The sequence below is a fragment of the Delphinus delphis genome, chromosome 1, assembly GCF_949987515.2.
Source record: "Delphinus delphis chromosome 1, mDelDel1.2, whole genome shotgun sequence".
In the NCBI taxonomy this organism is placed as follows: Eukaryota; Metazoa; Chordata; class Mammalia; order Artiodactyla; family Delphinidae; genus Delphinus; species Delphinus delphis.
Genome location: NC_082683.1, coordinates 96,038,564 through 96,055,176, shown reverse-complemented (window position 1 = coordinate 96,055,176; position 16,613 = coordinate 96,038,564). Strand labels below are relative to the sequence as shown.

At 46.3% G+C, this 16,613-nt stretch overlaps 1 protein-coding gene across 2 annotated transcripts in view; it reads right to left on the bottom strand.

Annotated features, from left to right (window-relative positions):
* Positions 1–11,285, bottom strand: part of AHCYL1 (adenosylhomocysteinase like 1) — a 40,784-nt gene extending 29,499 nt beyond the window's left edge. For both annotated transcript variants that reach the window (XM_060026868.1, XM_060026875.1), the window contains exon 1: positions 10,902–11,285. In XM_060026868.1, coding sequence (XP_059882851.1) covers positions 10,902–11,021 — 120 coding nt within the window. In that variant the 5' untranslated portion in view covers positions 11,022–11,285. The remainder of the gene's footprint in view (positions 1–10,901) is intronic.
* Positions 11,286–16,613: the final 5,328 nt, after the last annotated feature.

Below are 16,613 nucleotides of genomic sequence, written 5' to 3'. Positions count from 1 at the left end.
GTTTAGTGGAGGTCTAGCCATTCCTTATACTTTTTCTAGAGACACCCTTGAGTTCTTGGCAAACTACCTTGGCTATACAGATGAAGAAACCACAGTCCTGTCCTGCTAGGAGGTAAAATGCCCATACACCCAAACTCATGACCTTGCTTTATCCCAATCACGACATTAATCAATTCTAGGCAAGCAAGCTGTCTAGGTTTTTAGCCTGGGATCCATGGATGGGTTTCAGGCTGCCAACTCCCCCTTATATGCAAATTGTTACATGTATGTAATTTTTCTGGAAAATAAGCACAGCTCTGATAGGGCTCTAAACTCCAAACAGTTGGGACCACTACACCAGACTCACATGACCCAAATAGTAACCTCATAAGAATGTAAATGCCACAGGATAGATATGGACCTTTGCCTTGTTCACCGATGTATCCTAAGCAGCCAGCACAGGTCCAGGGACACAGTAGATGCTCAACCTTGAGTTGACAGGGATGCATGATTTCTGGTTATGGCTTACTCTGCATACCTTGGGAAAGAAGAGTAAGTATAGGCTATTTTCCAGGACCTCTTTTATGGGGCACAAGATTTCCCTCATGGCCAAAGTCATCCGAGATAGGTGGTGGCTGCATTACCATCCAAATAGCAGATTTCACAACAATTTTGGCTAGCCTTGCTAGATAATCTGAAAGAGTGGTTCTAAATCTGGGATCTCTCAAGTTTAGCTGAGAAAGCTGTTCCAAAATGCACATCCCATCCCATTTTCCACCTGCCCCTTACTCTCAACCCCTCCCCATTCGGATTAAGTAGGTCTAGGTTAGGGCCCCGGTTACCAATATTTTGAAAAAGCTCCCTAGGTGACTCCCTAGCTAGCTCCCTAGCTTTTACTCCTTCCCACTCCATGAGGAGGACTGATCTGAGACAATCTAAGCAGGATCTGAAAAAGCAAACACAAGCACATGGAGTTTACCAGGCTCTTGATAAAGTGACTCAAGGAACACAGGGAACAAATGAGTTAGTCTTGTACAGAAATAAAACAAATAAGGCCAAGAAGTAGAAAATCTGCTTTTAATACCAACTCCATCTGTCAGCTACAGACAATCATTCAGATGGATCCACAAGGGTTTAGGAGAACATGACAAAGCCTGTCTGAGGAAGAGAGACTGTATTTTTACAATGCGTTGGTCCAAATTCAGTAAAAACTGGCAAGGTGCTCTCATTCCAAACATGCCCAGTGCTCAGCTAATCCCCTCCCTGTGAAGTCAGAAAAGAATGCGCAGAATTCTGAACCCTCTACTCCCCAAATAGGAGAGGTTCCTTCTCCTGAATGCAAGGGTTGAAACTAATCCCATCAACTCTCCACTCCTAATTACAAACTAGAGAAATGAGGTGCCTTCTCAACATAGGTGCTCTTTTTAAATTTATTTTTATTTTTGAATTTTATTTTTTATACAGCAGGGTTCTTATTATCTATTTTATACATATTAGTGTATATATGTCAATCCTAATCTCCCAATTCCTCCCCCCTACCCACCCCCCCCCCCGCCCCATGCTCTCCTTCTTAACCTTTCTGATTTGTAAACATTCTTTACTCCACCAAATTAAAAACCAAGCCTTTTCCAACCTCAATTAATTCTCAACTGGCAAATAAGAACAGAAACCACCACCAGAGTAATGTTTCCCTCTGGGAAGTCCCGGGGAAGGGGTGCCACAGGGTCAGTCTATCCAGTATGCATTTTCCTTGGACTTACACTTAGAACACAATGTTCCCAACCAGCTTGGTCTCTTCTCTGTTACAAACCTGAAGTAAACAGATTCTACAGCAGCTACAAGCCTGTTACCAAGGCCACTGTATTGATCAGTATAATTAACATTCACAATTCATCTAGTCCAGCATGACAAGCCAGCTGGGCTATTCTCTATAAGAGCTGAACACTGGGAATCTTCATGTCTTGCTTGCAAAGAAGTCTGGTGCTCTGGACACTAAAAACTCAAGTACTGAATTAGAGGCTGGATGCCACCTGGCCACCCACAGGAAACTGAATTAGTTACTAGAACAACTGAACACACTTGCCATTTCTACAAAGTACAGACTTCTACTTCCAAAACAGCAAAATTCTGGAGGTCCCCCATTCCCCTGAATCCTGCCTAGGTTACATACTGTGGGGAAACAACCTACACAGAATTCTCAGTGCCAACCAGAGCCCAAGCTCCTGATTAGGGCAAGCACTGGGCCAGTTCCCTGAAGACTGTGACTCTGAAGGTGTGTTTCAAAGACAAGGGCACATATAGCTTTTGAGCGCTGAGCTCAGCCTTTGGTGCAGAAGAGGCAGCCAGGGTTGCAGAACGAGAAGAATCAGAAGTTTGCTCAGCACTGCCAGGCAGAGCTGCTGTTTATTACTTTTATGATTCCAACACAGATTCCAAAATGAAACTGTTCAACTCATCAGTGGCCCCCAAATCTCAAACACCCTAAGAGTAAGCTTAAATCAAGAGTAAACCAGAATACCACTTTCAACTGTGGGCAGTGTCCCTAATGCTAAGGGTTTCAAACTTGGTGGGAAATTCAAATTACCTTTCCCATTATGTCATAAGGACACCTCTAAGCTTCTGGCCTACCGCCTTGTGGTTCTCATGCTACTGGACTAAGATTCTCAAATCTTAGCCCGAAGAGTCTCTTACCTATTTCTGGCATTATAAAGGGATCTACTAAGCTGTTAGAAATTCTCATCAATTTCTCACCTGCAGTTCTTGGTACTCCGTTATCACTCACGTGGGAGGGGGTCTAAGTTAGAAAAACAACACTGGCCAGCTGAAGGGGAAAGTGAGGCAAAGCCACCATGTGAGTCCAACTCACTTCCTCCTAGGGACAAGCATCTCAAAATACTTTACTCAGTAAACAATTATTGTCAGTATTATGTACCAGGCCCTACATACTATACATATGTATGGGATATGGTCCTTGTCCTTAATACTGTTGGTCTAGAGAAATCAAATGAAAAGTAAGATTCAGATATCACCGTCAGTCTTGAAAACAGTCTGAGAAGTACTACATTGAAATCAAACCTATTTTTGAGAGACACAGAGGAGCAAATTATTTTGTTTAGTTTTGATACGCAGTCTAGTGAGTCCCCTATTCTAAACACTGCTATGGAATCAACTCTGGAGATTTAGGGGTACCAACAGTTCCTATGAGAGCAATGGGGCTGAGATAGTACAAAAACTCCCAAAAGTTGCTGAAACGCTGGTTTCAGAGTGCATAAGTTCCTCAGTTGAACCCTCAAGGCATTGATAATGAGTCTCTTGGGAAGCTGAGGAGCATCCCAAAGAGGGGGGTGAAAAGAACACCAACAACCTCAGCTTTGTTCCAAGGACAAGCTGCAAGCTGGAAAGTTAATCTCAGCTGTTTCTTGATCTGTAAGGGAGAGAGATACTATGGCTTAGAGGCCTGGCCTTCTAAATCAGGGCTTTAAAGCCAGGATCCAGAGATGAGTTTCAGGGAGTCCCATAAATCCTCTGAAAGTATAAGTTTCTGTGCTCCTGAATTTTGCCGAGGAAAGAACAGTGATTTTTATAAGACTTTTAAAAAGGGATCTGTGACTCAAAAGATTAGGAACCACTGTTCTGGAGTCTCTAATCCAGTGAATCTCTCAGGAGCATTCCCTCAAACTGGCAAAAGAGAAACCTATTTATCTACCTTTCACACATATTTGTCTACTTATTGACCTCCCTTCTGAAGTTAACAACAGGGGGTGGGGGGTGGGGGGTGCAGTTTGAGAATTTAAAGCGAGTAGCTCTTTTCTACATCTCCAAAATAAAGCTAACTGTCATGAGAACCCCAAAAGGTTTTCCTTAAAGCCTTTGAGTAAGGATACAATGTGGGGGTGGTCAAAGAGGGCAGAGCAGAATCTATCCTATTGACTTTCGTGACAGGTCTCCTTTTTGATTTCAGGATCCTAAAACCATAACTGGAATAGGTCATAGCCCAGAAACTTTGACTTGCAGTCAAGCCAGTCCTGGGGTAAAGGGAAAAAGTAATTCCCATTATAATACCCATGGAAATCTGTCCTTCAAAGGTTCACCTTAATACAGTTAATAAGTACTAGAAGAGTAGGAGCCATTTATTAAAAACAGAACTTCCAAACTCCTGACACTGCTCAAAACACAGTGGTATGAACAACTTCATTCAGGAGGCCAAAATGAATGGAACATGGTTATACTCATCTGCTCCAGGCCTTCAGCCCCTTCATTCTGCTACTCACCAGTTCACCATCCAGCTCAGAGAGCTGCGCACACTGCAGATCAGCACATTAGCATTTTCCTTGGCACCTTGAGCACATAGGCGCAGTGGGATTCACTGATGCCATTGTACACACACAGGCTCAGGAAAGGAGAGATAAATACATAAACAACAGGGCTTGCTCTAGCTGAGCAGTTCTTCAGATTGTAAAGAACTAAACCTGAGGCAGGTCCAAGATGAACAGCATGGAACAGTGAGCAGTCCCAAACCCCTCCCGTTAAATCCTCACTGCTAGCACACAACTAAGTACAGGGTGTCCATTTTAAAAGAACTGAACTGGTTTGGGCTGGTAAAGGAAAACACTTTAAGCCCATTAAGCCCTAGAAGTTAAGTACAGAGGCACATTAGCTGAGGCATTGGAGCTTTCAAGACAAGAAAGCAGGAACATGCTTTGCCGTCCTAGACTGGCGGTTCTGTCAAAGTACTTTCCCAATCTCTCCCCAGCATTCCAAATAATACCTTTCATCAGTAGTTCATTACACTGTTTTATTCTGTGTCCTGTTTGGGTAGTAAATGATTAAGCCCCACTGTATATTGCTAAGCAGTACCAATCATTATATACATTCTGAGATTAAGGCACCTGACTGAATCCTTTAGAAAAACTGAACAGAGATAGGAACAAAAATGAAACCAGTATGAGTGTTAACAAAGGCAAAGGGTGCTCCACCCTAGATCTGTAACTGCTATGGAGCAAAGGCCACACATTTCTGCAAGAGAAAATCAGTTACACGTAATTAAGAGCAGGCTGTTTAGAGCAGAGAGAAACAGTACCTGAGTGGGTGTGAGGGAGTTGGAGTACACAGGCCTGGGATCTGAAGGTGACCATATACAAACATAAGGTCACAGCTCAGATGAGCCTTTGGAATTGTTTCATGTGATTCAAAGATTCTAGTTTGGAAAGACTCCCAAACTATTACAGGTTGAGGAAATAAACTCCTGGACTCAGGCCAATGTCTGACAAACGCCCTCATTCTATGGGTACACTGTCATTATGGGGAATGAGGTGGGGGAGTGGTCAGGTAGAACATATCTCATTTCCATCACAAGCTCTAAACTCTCCCACTGTCTATATACTTCCTGGAAATCAACAAATAGTCTAGTGTTCAACCGGAGTAAGCTCTACATAAAATAACATTTTTGTCAGGGAAATTTCCTGTTGAAAAGATATTCCAATAGAAACATCTTTGTTTTGGCTCTTTGAGAATATTTTGAAATTCCATCTAAAGCAGGGTACTTTTCAGAGTGTAAGAAGGCACTCACTGACTAGCATGCTGGGATAACAGGCATAAACCTGAATTGTACCAGGTAAACCAGGACATATGGTCACTCTAGTTATAAAGGAATAAGTACACTAATTAGTATTTACTAAATGCTAGTCTCTTCAACAATCTTGTAGGACTATCATTATTCCTCATTCCACAGGTAAAAAAATGGAGGCTCAAACAGGTTCAGTCACCCAGCTTGTCCAAAGGTCACACAACTTTGAGATGGTAGAGGCTGAAGGTAAACCTCACTCCAAAAATCAAGTGCTTAACTTACATCATACTCCTCCTCCTCCTCACAGTTTTAAGAATAAAAAGGCGGAAGTTAAAGAGGTCTCAGGTAACAGCCAAACCACAGTGGGATAGCAAGAGAACTACCTGAATGAGTCAAAGGGAAATGCGGAATCAGAATGGAATTCACAATTCAATGTGAATTTTTAACTACTTACCATATGCAAGGCACTGATAGTGCTGACAAGAGTTGGAAGGAAAATTTGTGGTAAGAATCTGTCTTTAACCTTGGATTCTCGGACTTCAGGAAAAAACTCTGGTCTATGCAAATGTACTGTTCTTCATACATGAGGGGGGTGCCTCTGCGCCACCTCAATGTGATGTATTCTGAATTATTATACCCAGTATAAGGTTGGCCCTTCTTTATAAAATTTAATATTCAAATTTCCAAACTTGGGAAACAGATAGGTATAAATGATTCTCCTTTATTGGCCAGTTCCTTTAAATAACAGCCCCAAGAGAGCATTAAGGTGCTTATTTACAGATTGCAACTACTTGAGGTGACAGAGTAAACTTTTAGGAGTCACAGGCAACTAAAGATCTACATGATTCTACGTATCAAAATATCTTTTATAAACAACTTTACAAGAATATTATATTGGGTAACACACACTGGATCCAAATATACCTTCCTGATGAAACAAAAAGTACACATTTATAATCTTGCCAGCAAAATATCTAGACAATGAACAGATTTCTGTTACAAGTTAAAAATCTAAAGGAATTTACAACAAAGTAATATGGAAACTGTGCCTAACAAACTAAACAGAATCAAATAAGAAAAAGAGAGGTAATCAATATCTGGGGGAGAAATCTAAAAGAGATAGGATCTTCTTACACCTCTGATAGGATCTTCTTACACCTCTGACTCCTGTTCAAAGACTGGCACTAAAACAGTAGTCATTCTAAAGAGAAGTAAGAGATACTAATGATGTGGAGAAGATAGGAAATGTCAACCTATCAAATCACTTCTCAGTGAATCTAAGAAGTACAGGTGTAAATTCTATAAAACTGCACCAAGGGCTTCCCTGGTGGCGCAGTGGTTGAGAGTCCGCCTGCTGATGCGGGGGACACGGGTTCGTGTCCCGGTCTGGGAAGATCCCACATGCCGCGGAGCGGCTGGGCCCGTGAGCCATGGCCGCTGAGCCTGCGCGTCCGGAGCCTGTGCTCCGCAACGGGAGAGGCCACAGCAGTGAGAGGGAGAGGCCACAACAGTGAGAGGCCCACGTACCGCAAAAAAAAAACAACAAAAAACAACAAAACCGCACCAAGAATTAGCCATAACATAATCCTGATAAGAAGTGGATCATCCTCAACATCTAAGCATTCCACTGGGTCTCTACCTGGTATGCTTCCTAAGTCTCAGCTGACCCTTCTGATGAATTAGTGCTATATATGCTTTATTCAAATATATCCTACAAAGAATATCCTACAAGCAAAATTGTTCTGTTGTGTTCTTTTTCTCCTTTCCCCTATTGTGCTGGTGGTAAAGGTCTGACTGGATAGATCCTAGGTCAAATGCCTAAGGTATCACTCTAGAAAGTCACCCCAAATGTTCGTACAGATGCTCTGATAGACCTTCCAGAGAAACATGTCTATCTTACAAGGTTTTCATCAACAAGCTTGGGTTTATTCTATGGAAAAAAAAAAAAACCCTTGACACAATGTCAATTTCCAAAGGCCCAAGGACAAATATCACAGCTGTAACACGAAGTAGCAGAAAAAGAGGGATAAATACCCAGTTATGATGGGGAACTAGCTGACTTGTTTGGTTTGACTGATAACTGCCAACATTAAACAAGGATTCTCTCCAGCTATGGTACAATGTACACCGCCCTTACAACTCAAGGACTCCTTTTCTCTCCCAAATTTTCCTGGCAATTCCATCTGAAAGCACCAGTGACAGTCATGAACAAGCCTTAACACGGGAATCAATACTATAGCTATTAATACTGTCCTGTGAAAATTTCCTTTAGAACTTACTACCAGCAGAAGTTGTCTCCCTGAGGAAGTGGTGTGTATCATTTCCCATGTCTGCTAATGAGACTATAATTCTGATTCCTTTTATCCTCTCGCTCCTACGAAGCTTAGAGTTGCATATGATGATCAGCCTCGTCCACTGTCTTAGCCCTCAGGGTTAACAATGTTTTTTTCGTTTTTTCTATAGTTTGGACTTCCCATCTGTATTGTGTGTGTCCTGTGTTATAAGCCACCTCAAATGCTCATTAAAGACAGGGAGTGTAAGTATGCTAATGGACTTCTTTTTAAAAACCACTTTTGCTATCTTAGCTCCCAACACACACCTATCTGCACTTGTTCCAAACAAAAAGCACTTATTTGGCAGATGAGGAAACTGAGGCACAGAAGCTCACTTGCTCAAGGTGGTACCCATTTAGTTGGCTTTTTGACACTCAGATCAAGCTCTGAATCAAACCAAAACAAGTCCCATTATCTACACACTACTGTGGTAGATCCCGGGGCATACAAAAATGAGTAAGTTGTGATTATAGCTGAAGAATCCTGCTATCTATGCTTTTAGTTAAACGACATCTAGTCTATCCTAAAGTGAATAAAACTTCACTAGTTACAATGGAATCTGTTCTGACTGGAGACCATCAAGGTCACCCTGCAGTAACCTATAGCCTCCGACTGGCACCAGAAATGTCCTCATTTCCTGAGGGGCCTCAGGGCTTGGAATGATCCAAGGATTACTTGGTCTAGAGCCACGCTGGAATCCTCACAGGCAAAGGACAGCACTATTTGAAGAGGCCTTTTCTCACACCATTCAATACATGCCAAGATAAAATTTTTTCCTCTTACTTTGCTCATGCTTTCTCACATTATCAACACATGGCAGAGGTACAAAAGTGACTTAAGTCATTATGTCTGATTCAGCTGAAGTTATGAAAAAACAGATTACTTAGGACTTGCAATGTGACCTTGACTAGTCCTCGATCAACTCATTAACTAGATAAATGCCTTTCATCATCACTAGGGGAAGGGTAATTAGTCATCATAAAGCACTTTAATACAAAGTGCTGTGTAAACACTAAACAACAAAGCTCAGAAACAGCAAGATTAATAAGAAACACAGGGGTACATTTACCAGCAAATGGAACTTACAACAGGGTCTTCCCACATTCCTGGCAGAGACCCCTCCTTTCAGCTAATGGAATATGAGTCTCTAAAATCATTAGCACTTGGCCTGACAATAGTTCACATTAGCAACATTTCTCCTTGAAAGAAAAGAAGAAAATTTATTCCTGGTAGGCAGCCATAAAGACATCTCAATTACTAGTTAGCCAGATGGACAATTACTATTTGAGTACCTACTATATGCTAGGTACAGAGCTAGGCACGACAGATACAATGGTGAACACAAGTCTCTGCCTTTATGGAGTCTACAATCTACAATACAAACTTTGTCTTATTAATAGTGGCACCTGCAGAAACAAAGCCTTACTAAAATAAAGGCAAGTAAAAAAAAGATGCCTAATCCCTGAAGAACTAGACAAACAATAGGCTAATGGGGAGAGGAAGAGTTCCGGGAATTAGGTTACCAGGGATTTCCCATTCTTTCCCCTAACTCATCACAGGTACTATCCATATTCCATTAGCTTATAAAGACTGTGACTTTGTCTCCACACAGTGCAGATTACAAAGGTTTACTGCTCCAACAAAGCAGTCAGCTGAACTGAGAGCACTAAAAATAAGGTCAGTCAGACTTCTTAGAATCAAGGGATCTTCTACAAAGTGTTTTTAGGCATTCTATTGGTAAGATCTAAATTTTGTGGGAAGACAGAGCTAAAGCACACAATGGTGACCTGTCTTTTCAACCCTGCATTTGATTTCTGGACTGGTAGGTTAATTTCCTTAAAAGAAAAAAAAAAATCATCTCTCCCACTTATGACAGCTTACCTAGTTCAGCCTGCACGACTGTAACTATTCCTGCAAACCTTGCTTTGTGCAGCTTATACAAGCAGTGCATCCCATCAAACACTGCAGGAAGAGATAGCCTTGAAACTCTCTGTCTTTATATAGGAGGGAAATATTTATCCAGGTTCTTAACTGGTTTCAGAAAGGTCACCTCTCTGCAAAGGTTCTCTGGTCTACTGTTAACTGGGTACCAGTTATGTGGAAAATCAAGATGTGTTTGGCAGAAAATGCTCAGAAAGCACTAGGGATCCCAATTCCACCACTCAGAGAGCTGGTTAGATTAAAACCTCCAAAGGCTGTCATTTAATCTTCCACAATAAGAGAATTAGAAGGATGTCCTTTGAGTTCAACCCACAGCACAACAGACTAAACTTGTTCTGCCTCACTAAGTGCAGTAAAGAATGAGCAATCGTTCCTTCCCACCCACCCCTCCAACCCACCCAAGCTCCTTTCTCAAGGGATGCCTAAGTGATCTATTCACATGACTCTACGATCAACCTGTATCCATGACAGTATCTGCTGTCACCAACCTCCAAAGGTTAATTTCTTAAATATGTCTAAACTAGACGACCACAGAAGGTGAAAATCAGTTTTCTTTTCAATTTCATGCTGCCCTCATCGTTTTCACCTGCATAAAAGAGCTAGCTCCACGCATTTTTTTCATCTTGCCTCCAAGATCGCACGCAGTTGTTGGATAAGCCGGCCACTGCTCCCAAAGAAGCACTATCAGATTTTCACTCACCTGAGAGGAGACTTCCCGTACACCCTCATCCCGAGACTGGTCACTGGGGTCACTTCGTCACCCCCTCCCACTCCCGTCTTCCAGGCCCTTCATCCAGGAAAAGTCAGTCGCAAATTTAAGGCCCGGCCCTGTCGGGTTTCGAAAAGATCCCGGAGGACTTGGGCCGAGGGACAAAGGAAAGTGAGGTCAGGGTCTGCCTTTCCAGCTCGGGATAGGCCTGGGGCCGCTCACCCTCCACCCCTCACACCACCTCCGTCGTCCCGGGTCCCTCAAACCTTGCCCCTTAAGTCCCGAACTAGCTGGACCCGGGCCCGGAGCTCGCTCGCGCCCCTTCCGCGAGGCCCCAGCCCGGACCCCTGCCACCACCCAGAGCCCCCCGCACCTTCTTGGGCGCCTTGGTGACGGTGGCCATGAAGGAGTACTTCTCGGCGTCCTCAATCTCCTTGGCCTGCTTCAGCTCCTCCCCGACACCGGGCAGCGGCATCGCGTCAGGCATCGACATCCCCCGGCCGGCCCGGGCCGCGGCTGACCCGCCGCCCCCGCCTCTTTCCCTTACGGGCGCCCGCCCGCCTACCCGCGCGGCACCCTCCGACACGCGCTCGCCCACCCTCCAGGCGGGGCCCCGCGCCGAGCCGCGTCCGGTGCTGAGGTGCTGGGGCCGGCGCCTCGTCCGCTCGGCCGTCCAAGACAGCCGGACAGCAACGGCAGCGACAGGAGCACCAGAAGCAAGCAACACGGAGCTCCGACCGGCCCGCGCCACCACCTCCGCCGCACGCAAACACGCACGCAAAGTAAGGGTAGAGGGCGGTGACGCCACGTCGAGTACTGGCAGCTCCCGGCGGGCAGGGGAGAGGCGGGGAGAAACGGCGCTCTGTCATGACGTCACCACCCTGGACTGGGCCGCCGAAGCCACCCCTTTTCCTAGCTCGCTCGGGAAGAAGCTCCAGGGGTGAGCGGGGCCCTTTGTACCGCCAGGTGGCGCCATTAGCCTTGTGAGCGGCGCGTGGTTCCTGCAAGGTTGCCGCGAAACTGGAGGGCCTTTGGACTATGGGGTTCCAGGAATGGTCTCAGAAGGGCGTAGGGATGCTTGTGAGCAGACCAGAGCCCCACACGACACAGCCTTCACCCAGTCGTAGGAAGCTTCCGGGGCCCAAGATAGCCCACTCACTCACTGCCCCCTCCCCAGACCCTTTGAAACAGAAGCCCCTTCCTAAGAGGCAGCGTTTGCCTCTTTGACACCATAAGGGTGGGTAGAACAGACCCAGAGCAGTGTGGTTTCTGCACAACTCTTTGTGACCTCCTCCACCACCGTCTCCGCTGGGCCTTGCTTGTTTACAGGACCTTCGTGCCGCAGAGCTGGTGGGATGGGGCTAATGATGGGTCAGAGGATGGAGAAGGAGGGGTGGGGGAGGGGAAGAGAAGTCGTTGTGTTCCCCCCCACCCGCTCCGGATCAAGCATTATACTCTGACAGCTTCCAGGGCCGCACCAGGGCATTCATGGACTATTCACGTGCTATTACTGGGCTCTACTATGTGCTACCCCTGTGCTAAGGCCCTGGATAGTACAGATGTGTGTAATACATTTTATGTTTCGTTAAACCTTAGTCCAGCTGGCAAGGCAATGTCAGCTAAGGTTGCTTGTCCTTTGACATTCAAATGACACTGGCTGAAATTCCCACGTCCTGTGGAAAGTCCAATGCTCCCCCTCTCCCCTGATTTCTGTGAATTACTGGGGAGACTTAGATCTTTCAAGGTTACCTCTGGCTCTAGTTTTCTGCCTCATCTGAAGTTTTAGTCACTCTCCTGGTCTTGTGGCTGTTTCTTTAGTTCCTGCTGTCAATTCAAACATGGAAAACAGTCCCTTCTCCTTTCAACCCGCACCCCTATTCCAAAACAACCACAAAAATAATGCCATAACATGTAGCAGAACTTCTAATGAAGGTTTTTGGGCCACAGGGGAGAGGTTACATCACACCACAAACAACTTGAAGTCACATTTCTGAAATGTTCTGAAAAGTTATTTTGGCTATCTCGTCACCCGGGACTTCTCATTAGCCACACCGCCCCACAAAGCTCCCTGGCCCATGGTCGTTTCATCTCCCTTCCTCCTATTCCTCCCTTCCCATCCCTCCACCTCACCTTCCCCTCCTTGATTGACTTTGGGAAGCCATATTCCTCTCTACTCTGCTGAGTGTTCCAGTCTTCCCAGGGCCCTTTTCTTAAATTCCTCCCATCCCACCTTCTTATATCCAGAAACCCAGCAGGTCTCTGGCAGGGTCAGCTCTTTCAAGAAAGAAGTTGTGATCTGAAGAAACGTTTTCCCCACTGGTTTACATTCAAGGTTAGGAAGAGTGTGAAATACTTGCTTCTGGGGTCCCAGAACTCTTAGAGAATCCCATGTTCCAACCACCCAGCCCCATGAGGCTGTCCGTTTGAAGTAGGCTGTGGAAGTGCCTGGAAGGATGCACTTCTGCAGATCTTCATCTTTCACTGTTAAGATTCTCTCTTCTGCCCATTCTTTCAAGCCCCTTGACTTCCCTCTCAGAAGTATTCCTGTAGCAGAAGGGACAAAGAGATGGGGGAGCAGAATACGAGATTGATCCATAAGGGTGCCAGACTGGCACTTTTCTTCTTATTCCCCAGCTGGGGCCAGGAGCTATGCCTGCTCGCCCAGGACTCTTTGGATATATGGCCAGAAATAGCTTTCATCCTGTGGGTTTGCCCAAAATGTTGTCAGAGTCCAGGGATCAGAGCTGCCTGCTTAGAGAACAGAGGCAGGGCCAGCTGGAACAGAGGTGAAAACTCCACATCCCTTGAATAGGAAAACATGTGACTTAGGTTAGCTTATTTGAAAAAAAAAAATAGGTGTTTTTGTCTTTTGGGTTTGATTTTTAAAACTCCCGTTGTCTGAGAGCTTTGTGTGTCAGTCCCCCAGCTCTGCCGTGCATGTTAGCATTCAGACTGCAAGACGGCTGGGGACTGGAGTTCAGCCTCTCTTTTATGCCCCCTGAACCAAAGTAACAGGTTTTCCCTTACACTAGGCTCACAGAATTGCCTGCTGCTGCTGCTGATGGTGACAACAGGGCCAGGTCTACCGGAAGCAGTACCTTTGCAGTCTGAGGCAAAAGGAGATCAGCAGGTGTGACTCCACTTACATGAGTGCCTGGCCCAAGTAGAGGATGGGGAGGCTGACCTAGAGGAGTCAAGGTGCTTACATTGAAAGCGGGAGGGCCAGCACTCCCTGTCCTGGTGGAAAGGCAAAAGGCCTAGGTGGTTCATGTCAGGCTAGAGCCAAGGGCATTCCTGGAAACAAGCACGCTGTGGAGGACACGGATGGTTGCCATCCCCACTGCTATGTGTGGGCTGGAGATCAAAGAGCTCACCCAGTCGGAGGGTGTGACGACATAACATCGGTGAGAACCACCGCATGCTCCCCGCCCCCCACCAGATGACCCCACATGGCCCAGCTACGGGCATGACTGCTCATGGATGGAAGAAGTGACCTTCCCACCCAACCTGGCCCCAAGTCTAGCTACCAGTCTACTCACCCACCTGTCTGAGCTGAGCCTCCGCGCTAGGTCCGGTGGGTGAGTCAGGGCTCACTCCCCTGAACGGCACCATCCCGACGACAGATGTGGCTACCAGGAGCCAAGGTTTGAGAAGAGCAGGGACCCAAGGACAGGTACACCTGTTGTGTGTGATGGGGGGAAGTCTCCAAAGGGTCTAGAGCCCAGAGGGACCCTGCTCTAGAAGGGAGTAGCCTGAGGAGAGAGGTGAACTGGGAGATGCTATTACCAGAAATATGGTAGCAGGAGGTACAGTATGTGGGCGGGGGCTGGTTAATCAAATTCACTCTTCTGTCTACCCCCAACATTACCCTCCACGTGCATTCATTTCTATTTAATTCATAAGATATACCCTGAATGCTGAAGATGTGCTGCGAGCAGCACTAGATGTTGGGACGACAGAGACAAGTGAAGTGCCGAGCCCTACCTGGGAGTGCTGGTGGAGTGGGGGATGGGAGGGTGAGCAGGAAAAGCTTTGCAGAGAAGATGCTGCCCCAGCTGATTCTTGACATATAAGCAGCTGGACAAGGCAGGAGAGGGATTCCAGGCTGAGGGAATAGCCTGAGAAAAGGCAGGGCAGTGACACAGCCTGGCATGTTACAGGAACTATAAGGATTTCAGTGTGGGTGGGGCATAGGGTGCAAAGCAGGGTGGAGCGAGAGCTGCAGCCGGAGCCAGATCCCACGGAACCTGGTGAGCTGTGGGTGGCTGGTGGTGACGTCCCCCGGGGTTGGTGAACACAAGGAGGAAGAGAAGCAGGTCAGATGGAGGGGCTGCTAAGATCAGGAGTGAGCTTGAGACAGGATGAGTTTGATATGCGTGTGCAGTGCACTGTCCCAGAGGCCCAGGGGAGCCTATGGTGGCTGCTCCCTGCTGGCCTGGCACCCTTCTAGAGCAAGGCCGTGCTGTCCCTAGAGCCCATTCACCTCCTGGGGTCTGAGCCCCACTCTAGTCATTTTCTTTCTGTCCGGGAGCCCCCTTGTTGCACAACCCTGGGAGGCACCGTAGACACAGTAATTGATGTGAAGGGTGCCCCGAGATGTGACTCCAGATTGCTAATCTGCCCTGCTGGCCCTGAGGGGATGCCCAGGGGCAAGATTCCCAGCTGCACCTCTGTGGCTCTGGGCGCTGGCTCCCCAGGCGTGCCAGGCTCCTACTTCCCACAGCTCCCGGTTCCCTACTTCCAGCCTCCTTCCCTCCCCTCTCTGCAATCCCAGCCCTGTTGGGAAGAGGCTCCCGAGGGCCAAGGGCTGAGAAAGACTCCTCCTTCTCTGTCTCCTCCTCTGCTTGTTATGATCATATGTATTATTTATTTTACTATTTATTATTACTTTGAACATAATCTTTAGAGGAAAGAAAAACCTGTGAAGATAAAAATCTCTTTAGGTCTCCTTAAGTTCACTTCTGGTTCTTCTCAGTTTGCAGAAGCTCACTTTTGCGTACCTGTGATCTGTAGGTACATGTCATTTTGCGTTCTGCTTTGGTCAAATTACAGTATTTCAAAAACATGTTACCACATACAGGGATTGTTTACATACTTATCATTGTCAGTGCTTCCCAAGGGTGCTATCAGATTGCCAGAGGAGCTTTGCCTAATTGTTTTCCTATTGTTGTTTGAGTCGTTTCCAACTCAGTGAAATATAAGCAGAGTGTGCATCGGGGTAGGAGTCAGAGTGGGAATGGCTTTCAAGCAAAACGGACAAGCTAGGGTTGCAGCATCAGATCCTTCCAGAGAGAAGGAACAAAAATGTTCAGCACTGGGGTCAATTGTCCCAGCTGTAAACAGGGCCTGGGGGAAGGCACATTTTTGCCATAAGGGCGTGTGAGGTCCATTGCCTGGACCTCACGATGGCTGACTCATGGGGAGGCTGCATGGTATGGAGGGAAGCTGGGCAGATGGAAGTGTGGCCTCAAGTCTTGACTCTACTACTAACTTGGCCGCTGGAATCCTGAGGTTTTCTGGGCCTCTGTTTCCTCCTGCAAAACAGGGTGATAGCTCTCCGTCTGAGGCTTGTGATGACCCAGTCCAACAAAATAATAAATATAAAAGAGCTTTGAACAGCTCGCAAGTATTGTGCACATGTAAGTTATTAACATGTGGATCCAAGCTAAAAATCTGGAGGGGAAAGGAGTTATTGTCGAGAATTTGAAACTCTCCCTGTGCCTTGCTTCCCAGAATGACAAGAATAAGCAGAAACCTGACTGCTGCAGAAAAGGATTGTCATTGCCGGTCCTGAGTACTTGTTTACACTGGGATTGTACTTCCTTGAAAAGGAAGGCTGGACCTGCCCCAACCATGAGCAGATGTTACTGCACTGGCCCAACCTGGCCCCTGGGTATGGCTACTGTGTGTCTAGCAGCCCCTCAAGACTTCCTCAGATGCTTTCTTTGGGGGGTTGGACCAGAGAGTCTGATGTATCTTTCTTTAGTTTCCAAAGCTGCAGCCCATAAAAGTCAAGGCTGAGAAGGCATCCAGTAATTGTAAACAATGTTCAAGGAATCTGTTCTGATGATTCTTTGTGCTACTT